This window comes from Tetrao urogallus (genome assembly GCF_951394365.1).
Source record: "Tetrao urogallus genome assembly, chromosome: Z".
In the NCBI taxonomy this organism is placed as follows: Eukaryota; Metazoa; Chordata; class Aves; order Galliformes; family Phasianidae; genus Tetrao; species Tetrao urogallus.
Genome location: NC_136816.1, coordinates 30,557,448 through 30,577,126, shown reverse-complemented (window position 1 = coordinate 30,577,126; position 19,679 = coordinate 30,557,448). Strand labels below are relative to the sequence as shown.

General features: G+C 40.4%; 1 protein-coding gene across 3 annotated transcripts in view; it reads right to left on the bottom strand.

Moving 5' to 3' along the window:
* SHB (SH2 domain containing adaptor protein B) overlaps positions 1-19,679 on the bottom strand; it is a gene marked incomplete at both ends in the record, with an annotated part of 69,825 nt that overhangs the window by 25,403 nt on the left and 24,743 nt on the right. For all 3 annotated transcript variants that reach the window (XM_079549026.1, XM_079549027.1, XM_079549028.1), the window contains one exon: positions 4,136-4,351. In XM_079549026.1, the coding sequence (XP_079405152.1) occupies positions 4,136-4,351 (216 nt within the window). The remainder of the gene's footprint in view (positions 1-4,135; positions 4,352-19,679) is intronic.

Here is a 19,679-nt window from a genome sequence, read left to right as displayed (position 1 = left end):
GGCAGGGATGAAAAAAAAAACACACCAGTGTGCAAGATGCAGACATAGCAACAGAGAGGAGAAGACAGGAAACCCTCTCTGGAATCAAGTAAATTCTTTGGGAAACTGTGCAGAGCAGCCGAAGATTTACCACGAATCCACTGCCTGTGGCACTGCACAGCCCTTGCAGGCAGCCTGTAGATCCTTCCAAGCAGCAGATACTCTACCTCTGCAACAGAGTTACTAGAGACCACGCTACAGTGTAGTAAGGTTCATCAATCAGGAGACTGATGCTGTACATCTGCTGCAGCCACTGACAGCTTTGCTGCCATCATAAGGAAACCAAAAGGCTCTAAGTAAGTTGGGCAGTGATACGTAGGCCATAAAAAGGCTGCAATAGGTCAGAACAAAGAAAGGATTTACACACATACGCAGGACTGACTTTCAGAATCTGCTGCTGTAGTCCTGGAAACCCAGTGATATGTATCTCCTCAGAATATGGTCACACTGACCAACCTATCCTGACATACAACAGATATCTCAAATTGTAGCAAGGATCTCACAGACAGACAAGTCTCCCAGCACAATTCTTGTAAACATTTTAATTGGCCTAACAAAGTGGATGAGTCAGTTCAGGCAAGCCTGAACTGAAGCCTGCTGCCAACACAGCAGGGCTGAGGACCAGAGCTGTACATTCTATTTGAAGCCATATAAACAGGTTAAGAATTTAGTTAGAGTTCATGCAATGTAGGGAGAGAGACTGTACTGCACAGCATGCAGCACAACTGGATGGTGGCTTACATCCAGGTTCTGAACAACTATTAGCATATACTTAAGGTAAAGTGACTGAGTATGGAATCCCACAAGATTATTTGTTTGGCATGCCGAAGCACACCATGCTGCTAGAAAGTAGAAACCAGTTTTCTCTATCCTACTTCTCTCTTCTGTAGGACTCCAGCAAGAAGCTTATTTTTAAGCAACTGCTTCAGGTTCACCTGGGTCTTTTGCTCCCAGCTCCTTTTTTCATTATAGGTTTCACAGACATCAGCTTGGTTTGGAAAAATGTAACACCAACTGCAACATAAAGACATACAAATAAACGAAGCAGAGGAATAGAATCACTCACACATCACACCTTCACTGCTTTATTATACTGTGCTACAAAAAAATGCATTTGTGCCATTCACCTATACCTACTTATCAGGCAACCAGGTTAGAAACACCCAAGCAGAGTAGTATCACAACAGGCTGTATACAACACTAGTCCTGTAGATCTGTGGAGACAAGTAACTCCCCATTTATGCAGTGTGGTAGTATTATGGTACACAGATCTGCAATATCAGGGAATAATTCAGGTACAAAGACGCCTTGGGAGCTGCGTAGTCCAGGTTGTCAGGGTCCACTATGTGATCAGGTAATTCCAAACTTTATACAGCCATCCATTCACATAGGATAAAAACATCTGAAGATGAAGACCACAAAATCTCCTTAGGCAATCAGCTCCAATGCTTGGCTGTCCTCAAAGAGGAGAAAACTTCTTCTGCATATCAAGTCAGAACATTGCCTTATTGAACTTATGCTTGTTATCTCTAACCTTCTCATCACACATCTGCTCATCCGTGAAGAGCTTCTCTCTCTTCTTGATGACTTTCTCGGATACACTGAAAAACTACTTATTTGAGCTCTCCAAAGTTTTCTCTTCTGCAGGCTAAGACCAGTCCTCAGCATCTCCTCACTGGTCATGTGCTGCAGTTTCCTGCCATTTTGGTGTCTCTCTGCTGAAATCAATACTTATCAACATCTCCCTGGCATCAGAATAGTAGACACAGAATAGCTGACTGCTCACGGTTTGGATGGGCATATGCTCTGCTGGGTGAAACTCTGGCTGGACTGCTGGGCCCAAAGAGTTGTAGTCAATAGAGTTAAATCCAGTTGGTGGCTGGTCACGAGTGGTGTCCCCCAGGGCTTGGTAATGGGGCCACTTCTATTTAACATCTTTATTAATGATCTCGATGAGGGGATTGAGTGCACCTTCAGTAAGCCTTCAGATGACACCAAGCTGGGAGGGAATGCTGGAGGGGAGAAGGGTACTACACAGGGACCTGGATAGACTGGATCAATGGGCCAAGGTAAACAGCATGAGTTTCAATAGGGCCAAGTGTTGGATTCTGCATTTTGGACACAATAACCCCAGGCAACCCTACAGGCTTGGGGAGGAGTGGCTGGTGGAAAGGGACATCAGTGTACTGATGGACAGTCGGCTGAATATAAGTCAGCAGCGTGTCCAGGTGACCAAGAAGGACAATGTCATCCTGGTTTGTATCAGGAATGGTGTGGTGAGCAGGACTAGGGAAGTCATCCTGCCCCTGTACTCAGCACTGGTGAGGCCTCACCTCGAGTACTGTGTTCACTTTTGGGCACCTCAGTACAGAAAGGACATGGAGGTGCTGGAGCAGGTAAAGAGAAGGACAACAAGGCTTGTAAAGGGCTTGGAGAATATGCCCTATGAGGAGAGACTGGGGAACTGGGCTGTTTAGTCTGAGGAAAAGGCAGCTGAGGGGAGGCCTTATTGCTCTCTTCCAATATCTGAAAGGTGCTTACAGAGAGAACAGAGTTGGTCTCTTCTCACTGGTGACGGGATGACGGGAAATGGCCTCAAGTTGTGCCAGGTGTGGTTTAGGTTGGATATCAGGAAAAACTTCTTTACAGAAAGGGTTGTTAAGCACTGGAATAGGCTCCTCAGGGAGGTGGTTGAGTCACCATCCCTGGACGTGTTTAAAAACCATTTGGATGTCTTTAAGCTCTTTCACAACCTGAACAATGTTATGATTCTGTTATTTTAACATTCCATACATTGTCCAAGAAACGTCAACTGAAGGGCTACTGGCTAAACTCCTGCTCACACAAGTGAAGATGCTGCTTTCCTTCATCACGACTAGGGGAACACTACTAGACATGTTTACCTCACTTTCCCCAGGATTCCCAGCCCATTTCCAGTAAAGCTGTAAAATGGGAAGCCAAACAGTCCTTACTTTGTATCACTGAAGGGGGTTAGTCTGCTCCAGATGCAGATTTTTAAGTTTGTTCTAATTGGATTTCACAAGCTTATTGTCAGTCCATTTCTCCAGCCTGTTTTATTCCCTCTGAATGACAGCTCTGTACCCTTCTCATTTGAAGCAATTCCAAACTTGATGATGTGCACTTCCTCCCCTCGACTAGATTACTGATAAAGACATCAAAAAGGGAGGGTTCCAGAATTGGTCCTCTATAAAATCACATTTATGCAGAGTCCAGGAAGAGTATCAGTCACTACCCTTTGGTAGTCCAACAGCCTGAAAGTACTTCCACTCATCTTGTACTATACCAATCTAGGTTATAGCATTTCGAACTAGGTAACAGGAATGCCACAGTACAATGTGTTGAAGGCTAAACCTAAGGCAGATGATATCTACTGCCCTTCCTTCTCACTGCAAACATAGATTCTACCAATGAAAAAGCTTTTGGCCTTTAGAATCACACCAGTGAATGAAGCCCCTTCTGCTTTTTCTGCAAAGCAACAGAAGGGAGGAAGGAGAACATAACCGACAACAAGCACAGACATTTGCAGAGAGAGCAATTCATTTTCTGCACGATCTCTATGATCGTGAGAAATTCTGCAATTCAGAAGGATTAATCTGAAAACAAGTTCTACAAATCCAGAGAAATGATGAACGATTAAATTGAAAATGACAGCTATCAAAAAACACTGGTGAGGAGAAGAACGTTATTGCAGGCACATTACATGGCTTTTTGTCCCACCCCTTTAAGAACTGGCCCACAATTTAAGGACACTGCAAAGCCACTCTCTCATCATAGATCCACCTAACAATAAACACCATCTGCATGACATTCATTAAAATAGGGGTGAGACTAAGAGGTGGGAGAAATAAGATGTTTATTAACATTAAGTAAGTGCTAAGATAGTTCACAATAGCTGAAGCACCGAACAGGAAAGTGCAACGTTGCACATTTCTGAAGATTCTGGACTATGCATATTTGTTTTTCAGAGATTTCTCCCCTCTCTCTGATCCCAAAAGAACAAAATATTCTAATTCTCCCAAAGGGAAAAACAAATACTGTGAGAGAGAATTTTCTGGCCAGAATCTAAGAATCCTACCTGCCAGAGCTGGGATGGTGACTTTATTCCACTCCCACGGCTGATCATACTCATCTGCAGGCCTGTCATCATCCTGTGGCAATTTGCTTTCTCGTAAACGTTGACTCACCACACTTTCAGAATCGGATTCCACACCACTACCTTCTGGTTCATAGGGTGTGTCATAAAGCTGCATGTTTTTCTGATGGGTCTTCATGCCTTCCTGCTTCTGGAACTCTGTTGTCAGGAAAGAGAATTGCATCAGTGTCACTACCCACAATGCCTTATCATCACTGTTAATTTTAGAGAGTTCAGCTTCCACATACTCCTTAATTTCTACTTAATTACACATATTGCAAGCTGCTACAAGACTTCGAATTCCACCTCTGCATTTGGTTAACTGTCTGGAAGCAAAAGCTTGCTCTAGCTAACAATCATAGTACGGAAAGTCTTATGCCTCCAACACACCCCAGCTTATGTAGAACCAGATTATAGGAAACACAGTACTTGTCAGTCTGTGCAAGGTACATTTACAAACAACCGAATGTAAATCCTCAAGAACACTGATATTTTGTATGTGGTTAAGTATTCAGGAAGAGATAATTCAGATACAAAGACCAACCAAAGTGAATTCCATAGTGTAATTAAATGTGCTGATAAAAAAATTCTCTAGAGAATGCAGAATATCAGCAAAAAAATGAACTGGAACTACAATAAGAAGATGCAACCAAAGCAGTGATAAATAGATCTTAGTTTACATTGTATTATGGGACAAAATTGACAGAAACATAGGGGATGAAAGGGACTTCTGGAGATCACCAACTTCAACCCTCTGCTGAGGCAGGTTCCCTGAAGTAGGTCATACAGGAAAGCATCCAAGTGAGTTTTGAATATCTCCAGAGAACAAGGCTCTTTGGGTTACTTCTTCCAGTGCTCTGCAACCCTTCCAGTAAAGAAGTTTTTCCTCATGTTCAGATGGAACACTGATGAAAATCAGGACCCATTACTGACCACTAGGGAAAATGCCTCAAACAATATGTATTCCTTTAAGTTAACATGGACTTTGTTAAAAAATAAGCATGACAAGCTTCATGGAAAGCAACAGTGCACTGTGATTCTGGTTTATCTCTTCCTGGGAGATTACAAAGCTGCAGTCACTCTGTCTACTAGTGGGGGCATTTCAGAAGACCTATCAACCCTGCGTAAAAACAACATAAAAGAAGGTTTTCAAGCTCTAGTAACAAATTTAATTCCCTCTTGAATATCTGTTTTGTCTAGAAAATGCATGTCTTCAGTACAAGTCTTCAGGAGTGTCATTACATTTAACCATTAAGGTGAATTTTATATGTGCAAGTCAAGCCACTTGTGAAGTGTACAAGAGGTGGAAGCAGGGTCAGGTGACCTGGGAAGAATATACAGACAGTGACTGACTACACCAGAATGAAGTTAGAAATGCCAAAGGTCACTTGGATTTTACTCCTGTGAAGTCAAGAAGAAAGTAATTCAGCAGCAATGGGAAAGCTAGGATAAACGTGGGTCACAGCTAGATGTAGCAGCTGAACTAGATAAAAAAGACAAAGAAGAGGCAGAAACATTAAATTCCTCCCTCTCCTCAGTCATTACTGGTAAGACCCCAGACCCAGGAATCTCAGACCTCTAAGAATAGAGGGGAGAGTATGGACCAGGGCACCATCCTGGTGGAGAACTATCAAAATCAGAGCATAAACATTTGAAAAACCGGAAATGTAGAAATCTATGGGAGGTGATGCTATAAACTACAAGTGCTGGTGAGAACAGTCTCTATTGTCAATTGAGTGGCTGTGGTAACCTTGAGATACTGAAGAAGGAAACTGTAAGAAAGTAAATGGCAACTCCAGTCTTCAAGAAAGAAGATGTGGTAAACCAATCAGTCCCACTTCAGTTCTAGGAAAGGTGTCAGAGCATCTGGTCTTTGAAGCCATTTCCAGAGATGTGAACAATGATTGTGAGTACCCAGCATGGATTTACAAAAGGAAAACTGCTTGAACAGCCTGATAGCCTTTCACAGTAAGATGAGTAGCTTGGCAGATGAGGATAAGCAGTGGCTGTATGTTCTTAGTTGCATTACCTAAAGTACTGCCAGTAGTCACAAGGTGGTGATATCTTCTCCCTACTAAGAGCTAGTGAGGCCATAGCTGGAGAGCTATGTCCAGTTGTAGGCCATCTGGTGAAGAAGAGGAGACATACTGCAGAGTATCCAGCACAGGACCACAAAGATGATGATGGGACTGGAGCATGTCTCCAATAAAAAAAGGTTGTGAGAGTTGAGGCTGTTTAGCCTGCAAAGGTAAGAAAGGATCTCTTAGAAAGGGTCTTCAGGTACATAAATACCCAAAGGCACAGAGTGAAGACAGAGCAAAACTCTTCTTGCAAAGCTCTGTGACACGGCAAGAGGCAGAAAGCATAAATCAAAATACATTAAATTTATTCACTTACACAGAAGAAAATTTTTTGTTTTTTATTGTCAAACATGAAACAGGTGGCCTAGAGAGATACTACAGAGATACTAGAGACCTGATTAGTATAATTGTAGGCATAATTACAGGCAACCTGTTCTACTGACTCTGCTTGACCGCAAAAAAAAAAAAATCAGAGAAAAGGAGAGAATTTTTTAATAAATGATGCAAGACATAGAGCAGTCCTCCTCACTTCATCAATTCATCAGTCAGCAACACTGATAGAATAATTGTTCCAGATTATTTAAAAAATACCGTGAAATGTCTGTAAGAGGACAACACCCTTTTTGCTTAAAACAAACAAACAACTAAACTTTGTGTATTATAAATATACTAAACCCGATGAAACCTACATCACAGCCAATGATGTAAATACAAACATCAGATAGGTCAGGATGATTCCTAGTTACAAACGAAAACCACATTAACACAGTCCAATACTGGGAAAATATAGAAAACGGCATTCAAAAGGGTACATTATTTAAAAATGTATGGGAACTGCTGAGTCACGGCCTGACTCTCTGATTAATCACCTGAGGCGAGCCATGAGCCAGCCAGAGGAGCACAGGTGAAGGCAATTCACCTGTGCTGCTGGAAGGGGTGGAGCCAGGCTCCACCCCTCCTAGACCTATTTAAGAGCTGGCTACCAGAGGGGAAGGATCTCTTCTGGAGATCCCCTCTCTTGGTGTCTTCTGGTGAGCTCAGCCGAAGGGTAAGCTCTTCCGCTTATTCTCTTTGTGATCATTATCTACCTTGCTTGATTCTCTCGATTATATTGTGATTACAACATCTTGATATCTGTTGATTAAACAACTATATTGCGATTATAGCATCTTGATTATACAAAAAAGAACTGTGCTTTCAACCTGCCTGAAGCAGAACACAGTCCTTGTTTCAACTATCTTTTTAAAATGCTGCATTAAAAAAAGTATGCTGCATTAGAAAGAACACGTGGCTGATGCTCTCCTGAACTCCCCTGGATCAAAGACAAACACAGTATTTCTCCTAAGTCACTAATCTTACATGCCTGTCTGTCTTCCAGTGCTGTGAAGCCATCCACGGCTATCCCAGGAAGTTTGCATCACTGCAAACAGAAACCAGAATTCCAAATTGTATAATTTATATTCATTTTAAGTACCAAAGACATCTACACCGATAGCTGCCACATATAAGATTATATGAAAACAGGAGTCCATGATCAACATTTTTCATTTACTCACAGAATTACAGCATCAGTCTGCACAGAAAAGATAATCTCATAATAGAAGGCCTTTCATGTCTTGTGGTCAGAAACCGCAATGAAAAAAAAACATCAATTTTTGATCCCAAAGCAGAAAATTTTACCTAGAAAAGACTCAGGAGAGAAAAGAAGTGGAAGGAGCAAATGTATGTGTGTACATATAGATACATACTTTTCACAGCTTCCTATAAACTTGTCTGAAAGTCTATCTTTTACATAATATACTGGAAGTACATACGAAGTAATTCTACTGAAAGTAGAACAAAAAAAAAAATTGTTCCTTTGTAGGCAGCGAAGTTGATACTATAACATGAGTAGTGTTAGACACTCATAGCTCAGTCAAGACTGCACTGCATAATCTCCATCAATGACAGCTCTAAGTACTAAAATAGTCACAGTTGGTGACGAGGGAGTCCAAAACTGTATTACTGCACTGGCTTTGGACCTTTAAAAGGTCAAGTAGCAAGGGCAACAAAAAGTACATTGAAAATACAGTGCAGATTTGTACAGGCTGTTCTCAGTTCACACTTTAGTGTCCTGAAATTCCGATTTACTAATTATTTGAAATATTACTGCTGATACACAAAAGTACATTTCTATAGAATTATGTTCTTTGTTACTCAGTAGAAAAAAAACAACTGATGGTTTGAAAGAATTAATTTTGGTAGTAGAGTGGAAAACATCATGGTAACTCTTGCTCTCTCAAATTAGCAGATATAATAGAATAAGGCCTCAGGAGACTGGAGTCTTTTGTAAACCAGAGAACCTGACCAGTAAAATACAGCAACAGAGACATCTGGTAGCACAAGATTCTGTAATACATGACTGAATTTGACATTCTTCCTTCTAGCTGGTGAGCAAATTCAGCAAAAATGCACATAAAGAGTAGACCTTGAGCTGCACCGGATAGCCTCATGGTAAGGTCATCGCAAACCTTTTAATAATCTTAAATCCATCATAAGCACTACTCACTGATATGCTGTATCCCTGAGGTGAATTTGGAGAGAACTTGGATATGCCATCAAGAAAACAACTACGCAGAAAACAAAAGTGAATTCTGAAGGCAGTACTTCTTGCTTTCAAAATCCAATAGGAGAGAATCAAAGGTCTCTGCCCAAGGGGATGCAACAAAACTGCAGATCCTCCTACAGTATACAGAAGCCACTGGATATTTCTTGCACCTCAACCTGAAGTGCCCGCTAATAAGCGGTGAAAGAATGTTGTTGCATTCATAAATAAAATTTCTGACAACAAAAGAATTATTTTCCCAAATGAAGTATGCCTGTGTCACTAGGCAGTAATAAACTCAAAGCAAACTGATGTACCATTTCACCCCCCCACCCTCCTTTGTAACATTTATTTGGAGCAAAAACAAAGCAAATGAGGCCTCCCGCAACAGCGTAAAGAAAAATGAAATTAAGCACCTGAGAAAAATTTTTTTCTTTCTTGTGTCACAAAAGGCAGTGAGCTAAAGACTCTTGGTCAGACTAAAAACACCAATTTACTGTACTGAAGTAGAAATATCTTTCTTACCTGCATCCAATATGCCAAGAGGGAGGCTCCTGTTCAATCAGATATAAATTTCCTGCAGTCTATGAGGGCTATTTAATAAAGGATAGAAGTGGCACTAGCACATAGAGTTCTTGCCTTTGGACAAAATCCTCATACTGGCTCAGCTTAGTTCTAGCCTGCAAGAGGCAGTGCAGAAAATCAGATGAATCTCCCTATTTTTTCAATCCTAAGTTCCACAAGAGAGTATTTTCAATTCCTTATATGCAAGGACTTCATAGCATCTGTGATAACACAGATGTATGAGTTTCCTTATCATTCTGATAATAACACTTCTGCATGCTTTTTTAAGAAAGAGATAGCATAATTAGATACAGACGCATTAACTTGTGGGCTGACCAGATGCAGTAAAATAAGGCTGTTTTGACTCATTACTATGTCAGATTCCAAAGTGTACAGATCCACACATATCAGCCATAACTGCATCTCCACTTCAGCTAACAATGACAGGACTGATGCAGCATTTAAAATAATAGTCCTAATGGCTCCTCAGCTGCTTTCTCTATAACTGAAGTGCTACCCTGGTGTGCCAGATCTGCTATGAAGACAACATACTGGAAATGGCATTGATATTCAGTGCCAGATTCTAACAGGTAGCAGAGAAAATGAATTTTAAACCAGAGTAAAAGACTATCAACATCCTTTGCACTTGACAAACCTACGAGCAGGACAAAGACAGTATGCTGTTATCAGGAGTCTGAACAGCACTTGTACTTACACCCATCTCCTTTCAACAGTAGAAATCGATGTAGATCAGACTGGTGGATAGAGCCTTGCACTATTCCTAAAGAATTACTGCAATCAATAGCTGTCAGTTGAATGAAAGCACAATGATTTTTTAAAGTCATTTGTGAATGCACATAACTTTCATCAGATACACAGCCATCTGAAGTAAACACGGCAGTACTTCAAGTTCATTTACTTTATACATATAATTAAATATTTAAGTACTGTGCTGGAGCAGGACTATACAGAACAGGGCTGTTTATAGAAAAGATATTTAAAAATTTCTCTCTCCATACAGGTGAGCTCAGAATCTCTTCTGGATAGTTGCTCCACTCTTCCCAAATGTCAGCATTTAAATAGCTTCAATCTTAGTGACCTAGATTTGGCTTCCTGCTCACACACATCAAGAACACAACTTACCACCAGCTATATAACATAAACCACAACCAACCTACAGTGAATACTGCTGTGATGCTTTATATATTTGCACCACCTAAATCTGCTAGGTAATTCCAGTGGCAGGGATCTTAGCATTGTAACAGTTGTATCTGGAAATTACAGATTTCTACAATTTCTGTAATTTCTTTCTGGCATCCAGTTTTCAAGGCACAGAAAAAAAACCCAAACATTTATTCACCAAAATAGTCTGAAAGTTTAATTAAAACAAGCAAATAATACTTAGAGTCCCCTGTTTACATCTTGTTCTTTCAGTGCAGAAGTACAGTGAACTACAAAGCAAGGTAACATTACAGTAGTTGGGGAAAAGGCTAACCTTTCTTCAGCTAGGATAGTCAAAGAGAAGCACAGATTTTAAAATGCATATTTGAACTTTTTATACTTAAGAGCTCCACAGTAGCAACTTAGGTTAGGTGTTTGGAGGTCTTGGTGCAGTACACTGGTTTCTATCAACAAGCCCGGAATAAGCAGAAGACCATCATGCTTAAAAAAAGTACCCGAGTACATAACTGAAGAACAAGCCTGTTTGTATACAATAGCCACTTGTATTCTCACCTGCCACTAAAAAGTTATCAGTGCGAGTAGAAAGAAACTCAGGAAGGCTCAGGCTCACATAAAGGGTACTGACGAGTACCTGATGCATTTAACCTGACATTATCCTTAAAGCATGACTGTCTCTGGCAGAGAAAGGCCACATCAGGGCCAGATCTGTACATAGGAAGTCATGCCTGATTTGAAGTCTCTCTCTTTTTCTTCATTAGGGAACAGTTCTGACTGAATCAGCCTAAGCTCCTGTTCTCTGCATGCATAGCTCTTGAGTTTTCCAATGGAGAGCTACTGACCTGTAAACCCACTGGAGGTTACAGAGCTGTTTCCATTGTGCATATGTTCACACCAGGCAACAGATCAACCAACCAGTTTCCCAGAGGCATCAGATGCTACTACAGTGATCACCTTGCCATGAGAAGGTTTGCTCTCACTGAATGTTCCCTTCTCCATACACAGGCCTGGCAGCTGCTTACTTTTTTCAAGCCTCACTGTAAATGTTTATTTTCACAGCTACCTCAGTAAGATCATCTGAAAACACTCCAGAACTCAGTCCGTAGAGTTCTCATCATGTCAGCAGAGAGTCTATACACAACAGAAGCTAAAATTGACCTCTGCTCAAATTTCACCTCAGAACACTGGAATTCAAACTGCTTTCTGCCATGCTTCCAGGTCCAGCCAGATGCCTCCAGCTACTGGACAGAAGAGAGCGTCAACAACATCCCAATATAGCAAGGATAGTTTTGCTTGAGACTGCAACAGCTGCCTCCCAACTCCCACTATTCCAGAAAGCACTGCAGGATATTGCAACCTCTTTCCTCCTTTTCCCTTCTAAACACAAGCCAAATGACTCACAAGTGAGCCACTTTCCAGGAATGAACAACAGACCTTTACTGTCCATCCTTGGTTTGAAAGTTTGGCATAACCTCCTGATGTGAAAAGCAATGGCCTGAAACAGCTTGCACTGTAACGGATATCCTACTGAACTCCAGGTATGACTCATTACTCCAGGAAACAAAGCAACTTTGCATTTCAACAGTTGTAATGAAGACCATAATTGCCAACAGAGCGAGAAAGGGAGTAGGGGAGAAGTCCCTTTATGATTCAGTATCAAGAAACAAACAACAGAACAGATTCCTATCTTCCACAGAAGGTATGCATTGAAATAAAATAGGGAAATTCACCCTGTCAAAGATGGCACAAAAGACATGTTCTTCTTTTGGGGGTATCCAAGGTAGTACAAGGATACTGATTAAAAGACAAAACACATAGGAAGACTAAATCCTGGTGGACTGGAATAACAGTACTACTGTTTCCAAAGGATGTGAAACTGCCTTTGGAGTCATATTTCTCTTATGGCAGATGCAGTGAAGTTTAATTTCTTCAGTTCTCTGAAGGCAGGAATTTATTCTATGAAGTCCTCCTCCCAAACATAAAAATTTCTACTAAATAAGCAGTGATTATTACTGACATTTTAAAATTCAAAATTTCTGCAGACGTTGTCTGCATAAGAGATGCTTTAGGTTGGTTAGGCAGTTATTTATTACAGTTTTCTCAGAGACCTTAAAGAAGAAAAAGGATGTTCTTTTTAATATTTTTTTGGAAGGGGGAAGAATCCCCCTCAAAAAAAAACCCTCTTCATTTACTGGTAGTTTGGTCAAGTCAGCTCTGAATGTTGCTAAAGCCAGCTGCATCATCTGCTCTACATTTGTGTTTGTAGGATTTATTGACCTTTTCTGAACTGCAGGAATCAAGAATCAATGTTCCATGAGTTAAATGGGACAATTCAAGTGGCAATAAAGCAAAACAGACTGCTTAAATCAAAACTCATATTGCCAACTCCATACGCAGAAACTTCTAAGCCATGCAAAAGAGGATATATTTCTTATGTCAAGTGGCAATGGAAGAACTCTTGGGAACGGAGCACTAGTATTTTCATTGACACCCATTAGCACAATTGTTCTCATTGCCGCATTAAATACATGACAGTATCTTCCCCCCAGAAAAAACAATCTGCACAAACAGAATCAATTCACTGAATGACATTTTAATACCAATGCAGGGGGTATTTTAAAAAACTAATACACTCCAGAATCAGGACAGAGAAGGTTTGAGCAAAAATGGCTATGATTTCCTGAATTTAGATCAGCCAGCCCTAATAATCATGGCTACAACCAATGCTCACAACTTCCTGCCCTCTCCCTTCATGCAGAGGATCTCACCCCCTGACAGAAATCACCTTGAGAGGCATGGGGTGTGGAAGGAGGTTCCATTCATAATGTAAATGCAGCTCATTGCTTTCATATAACTAAAATGTCTTCTTGAAACTCACAAATAATCAGACACTTTGATGAGCAGATACTTTACTCAAAACATGGAATGAGACTGAGCAATGAGCTTTTTAGCAGGTATAAATATGTATCTACATTTATACATTCCAAATGATTTTGCAAGGGATCATGGAATCATAGAATGGTTTGGATTGTAAGGGACCTTAAGGATCATCCAGTGCCAACCTCTTGCTGAGGACAGGGTTGCCACGCACAGGGTTCCCCCATCCAACCTGGCCTTGAATGCTTCCAGGGATGGGGTACCCACAGCTTCTCTGGACAACTTATGACTGCATGACATTGAAAAGTCATTTTCTGGCTTTCTGGTTGGCACCCTTTAGATAGATTCCCAGGCATCCCCAGAACCTTCTCTTCTGAAGGCTGAACAGGTCGCCCAGTTCTCTCAGCACTTCTTTGTAGAAGATATGCTCCAACCTTCTCATCACTTTGCTGCCTCTGGACCTGCTCCAACAGCTCCATGTCTTTCCCATTCAGGAGGACACAGGCCTGGGTACAGTACATCAGATGAGGCCTCAAAGGAAAAACTCCCTCCCTCTCCCTGCTGATATCCTTCTGTTGATGCAGCCCAGGATACTGTTGGCCTTCTGAGCTGCAAGTGCACACTTCCGACTCATGTCCAGCTATCCATCCACCAAAACCTCCAAGTCCGTCTCCACAGGGCTGCTCTCCATTTTGCACTCAGCCTGTATTTGTGCTTGGGATTGCTCAGACCTAGGTGCAGGACTTCACACATGTGCAAAAAGTGATTTCATTAAAATCACGACAATATTTATCTTGTTCCCTGATATCTTCTTTCTTTAAACTTAGTTTCATTCAGGGAACACTGGGAAGTGGACAGAGACTTCCTTGCAAACCTGAATGCCCAGTGATACAGAGTAAGGACAAAGTCATTTACAAGAATAAAACACATAGCAGACTGAGGCAGTAGATGCACCTATCCAAAACAGTTGCCATCTTTGGTTTAAGAAAAGCCTAACAAGGTTAGCTCTCAGAGTTGAGATACACTCTCATTTTACTTCTGCCACCCAGCAACATTCCCTGTTGAGAATACAGTGTAGGGAAAAGGGTTTCTGCTCAAAAACTCCTGGAGTTGATTACTTCCTAAGACAGGTGGCTATGCAGTCAAAAGCTACACTGAAACGTGAATTGAACATATTTTTAAATGAAATATCTAGCTAGTGAACAATTTTGCCAGTTATAACTTAAAAACAACAAAACTGAAAGCTCAAACACATAGCCTGAAGCTTCTCAGATGACTAACATCCATTAAAATTTATTTTCTCTTTGTTAGCAATTTTTCATAAAAGCACCATTAAAACAAAAAAGTCAAAGCTTTGGAGTGATATATGATGCAAGAGAGCTTTCCTTCTGAGCAGGATTCCAGCAACAGCTAGCACTATCAGTATTCAAGTCATCTTAAACTGTCTATTTTTTTCCTTGTTCACTGCAAGGAACAGCCACAGTGATTGTTCACCAGTTATATGCGGTCTTGAAAACTGCAAGACATGTGGATCAGATACAGAAATTATTTACAGTTTTGGCCACTTGGTTTGCTCCTCGTAGGAGAATGCCATCCTAGCTGCAGTCTTTGTCCTGTCATTTAAATTGAGCTACCAGTACAACCCAAGAGTTCAGTACCCAAGGACTTGTAATAAAGATAAGTCATCATCTGTTGGAAGTAAAAGCCATCAGATACAATTCAGAGTGTTAGGAGATTCAGTAAGCTCGGTGTCTAGCACAGTCCTACGTGTTCATACAGCAACAGTCATCAACGTACACAGTGAAGGAAGGGCTAAATTTGCTGTTCAGTTCTGAAGATAAAGATAGTTTGACTTAGAGTACAACCTCCAATTGAGATTGCATCCACCATCATGGATTTTTGTCTCTGACAATCCAAGGCCTTGCATGAAATGGAAGACAGCTGACTTGCTAGCATAGAAAAGTGAAAGGGATGTGAAAACTGAAATTACTGAGAAAAAACTGTTTCAGCTCAACCTCCTTGATCTATGATTCTTTCACTCATCAAGTCAGCTCAGGAAGAGATGGATGGGAAGCACAACCAGCCCCCAGCATCTATGAGCCTCAAGTGTTTTACATGGAACTGTCCAGCTGCTCTTGTTCAATACCTTGCATTTGTTTGCAACCTTACTGTAGTTGTTAGGATACTCAGACAAACCATGATTAGATGCCAATTTTTAACTGAAAGCCTTCTTACAAAGAAATCTGTTAGTAATGCAGCTATTTTTTTTCCCCCTAGGGGTAACACTTTCGTACAACTGTATGGAACCTGATGTGTTCTGTATGAATGTTTGCAGCTATTGACAAAACACACTAAGGCATACAGTCTTTTACATTATCATCCAAGAGCATCTGTGCTTGCACAAATACCTAACAACAGCAAATAAATCTGGCTAGCATTCAGTAAAGCATCATTAAGAACAGACCCTACTGTTAGGAAAACCAAACCACAGTCATGCAAACATCATTAATCAGTTTTCTTTCCTCCTTGCAACAGAATCATCACAAATCATGAAGAGTAACATCTGGTATTTTCCACTGAGGTCAGGTCAGATAACACCATATTTTAAAATTCATTCCAGCCACGATCCTGCTGCATATTACTGAATCGACACTTTCTGATGATTTCTCCAGTTACACTTATTTTCCAGTATGTGCCTTTAAACCAACAGTGAGAGCGCATGCAAACATTTCTAGAGCACAGAGCTGCATCCAAATAGATGACTGTAGAAAACTGTATTTGTTTCCAGATGTTACGTTCTGCTTTTAAAGAAAGACACACGAAGATCCCTAAAAAGAGATTAGGACAAACTGCCTGTTAATCTGCTCTATATTCCACTATAACTCCAAGTTTTCTTGGTGGTGGTGCATCTTGTAGCCCGAGGAGCACATAAGATACACAAAAGTAATGATGGATGTGAAAGATATTTTTCTTCACTTCTCTCCTTCTCTTTTCATTTTAATTGAGACAGAAACACAGACATCATCTTGCCCACCAGAGGCTGTATTACAGCTGTAACATCTTCTCCAGGCCTTTAGGAAATCTCCAGCAGGCTCAGCTCTGCCATCACACTTAACTGCTGTGCAGCAAGTTCTAGACAAGTGCACTATGGTTTGACAAACCATAGGAAAGAGAACTATAGCACTAGAGCTACAAGATCCAGTGCTTTTTCACACAGCTTTCAAAATTACCTACTACACAGAAAATAAATGCAGAATTCGGAACAAGTCCAGGTTTCCTACAGGCAGGCCTTATTTCCCTGCAGTTTGCCTGGTTTGTTGTTAATTACTAGTCTGGCCTACAAGACCAAGTGTTTTGCATACCTACATCCTGCTTCATGATGCCAAGCTGTGCACAAACTTCTCATCACCATTTCACCAACTTATGACATTGAGCCAGGCAGAACCAACAAAAAACTCAAGCCAAGTTTGAATTCTTCCATGTTCTTTTTGGATATTTTGATATAGCTCAAGAAATCCAGTCATCATGGTCCCAGAGCAAGCATAAACATACCAACCATTTACTAGATCTTTGTCTGTGGAAGTACAACAGAAACAAATGCTCTTATCAGCACATCAACACAGATCAGAACCAGAAGAGGCTTATCTGCCCCTACCAAGAAAGGACAGGCTGTTCCTGCAGAGAATGACCTCAAAAGTCAGCAAGCATAAAGTCGAGAAGTAGCTGAGTTTGTACAGGTACTTAAGATCCTCCAGAAGAGCTCTTTCAAGCAGAACTCTTGATAGCCAGAAACCAGAGAAGAAGCTGTATGCTGCACTACCAGTCCACATAAAACACACGGAGCACAAAAGCTGAGTTTCTGACCAGTTCCCATTGAAGTTTAAGACCATTCTGTGACAATGTTGTAAAATCATAGTAAAAGGCTGCTAAGTTGATAAAGCAAGATGTTATGCCTCTGTAACAAGCAGACAGAAATGTCTGAATCTTCAATCTTCTTTTACTTTCAAAGAAAACCTCTGGCTTGGACCACAAAAAAAAAAAACTAAAAAGATGCAAGAGAAACTGCAGCTATCAATTTATCAGATGATTTCAGAAACAGACAACATTTTCTTAAGGTTTCACTCATGTATTGCCATTACATACTTTTAGGGTTTGGTTGAAAAGCCAGCAAACAAAGAAATTCTATCCGTTTACCTGCAAACTAGACAAAATATTACAGTTGAAGAAGCACCTTCTCCTTCTAAAAACTATTTTGTTTTTTTTCACCAAATGCTGTGCTAATATTTAGTGTAACAACTTGTTTTACTTTGAGCTAACTTACCATTTCACTATAATACAGTGGAAAACTGGAAAAAGAGAGAATTGGTAAGAGTGATTGTATAGTATTCAGAAAACAGAAACCTTCACCAGTTCTAACAATAAAAAAGAAAATACAAAGGACTTCCAGCAGGAAATTTTTCTTCAGAACCGTCTGCTAAGGATAGAAATTCCTTTTTATTTCAAAAGTCAAAAAGTCATCTTTATGAGAAGTGACAGAACTCCCCCACCAAAAAAAAAAAAAAAAAAAAAAACAACAACAACAACAAATAACCAACAGTTAACATCTTTGAAGACTTGTGATTCAAATTTTACCACTTAGTTCATTTCCAGGTTGCATCTAGTCCTACCAAGATGAAAGTGTTGAAAAAGACAACAAAAAAGGGCCAAAAAAAATCTCAAGAAAAAAAGACAATTTTCAGTCTTACCTTAAACCCATTATGCATAGTACATTTTTGCAAGGCAACAGAATCCTGTGCATCAGCTTAACATTCTTTGTTCTAAATTAGTAGCGAGAAATTACCATAAGAATTGGTACCTTTGCAATTCTGACTCCAGTGTTGAGCTCTTGCCTATGAAACCTATGTATGGGCAATCAATACATAAGATCTGTCTTCCCAGTTCCAATTCCAGACTAAAGCTGGAGAGGAAGGGTTACCCTTTCAGGAAAAGGCCAAGCCTTATATTTTATATTTACTCAGCTGCACATAGAAGAGAAGATTTGTTTCTTTTTATTTTTACATATTTGTAGGCTGGTATACACTACTCTAAGCAGCAAGCAACACTATGTTAAACATTAGGAAGAATTCTTTAAATTATTTTAGAGGAGGAGACAGAGTTAAATATAGAGAAATGCTATTCATTTTATGTACAGCTGGTTTCCACCCCCCACCCCCGTTATGCAGCCAATTATAGCAAACACAACACATCACATTCCCTCCCAACAAAAGAATTTCTAGCTTTATCTCCCTGCAGTCACCATGGAGTGCAAAGTGCTCGTGGTGGCCACTGGCCACAAATCTAAAGTGATGCAGTTTCACAGCACATGTGAGATCAGCTGCTTTTCTTAGAGAGAAGGTGAGGACTTATATTGAAGCAGCCCCAGCATTATTTCTGCTCTGCCTCAACTCAGGCAAATCAGGCCTAGTGGAAAGTAAAGAGTCTTCTGTATTGCTTTCCACTACACAATAACAACAGGACAGTTAAGATGTTTCTAACAGAGCAAGAAACAACTTTAAATAGATTCCAAAGCACAGGAGGTGTCTAACTACATTAAATTTTCTTAATATTCCAGTGCAGTCCTTTATAGGGCTCCTAACATGTAAATACATCTGCCTCATTACCAGTCAAAAGTTCTTGTTTGTGTGCTATTGAACTTCAAACTTCACCAGATGCAACTGTAAACCAAGAACCGAGAGAACATACACATCAAATTTCAAGAGTTAAGTTACCTTGCATTTTTTCCCACTTTGTACTTGAAGAAAAACAAATCTTGCTGTGCCAGAACAACCAGCATGCAGCCACACCATTTGGCAACAGGACAATATATATGTAAGTCCTAGTGACAAATCCACAATACTATATGAGGTGGATTGATGATGGATTAAATTCCCATTTGGGGCCAACTTCTAACCATGACTGGCACAATATAAAACTTTCAAGCAGAATCTATAACTGGAGCACACACAAATGTAGGTGCAAGAGAACCAACTTGAAGATTTTTTCAAAATTGCATCCACTGTAAAGCTTAGTGGATAAGCACACTAACTCTAACATGTTGGCTAGAGCTGATTTCAGTATTCAAGTGCAAGCAAATAGCAATTCTTAAACTGCAGGGCCATTATAATGCTGAAAGATCACTGGTTGGTTTACTCAGCTCAGCCAC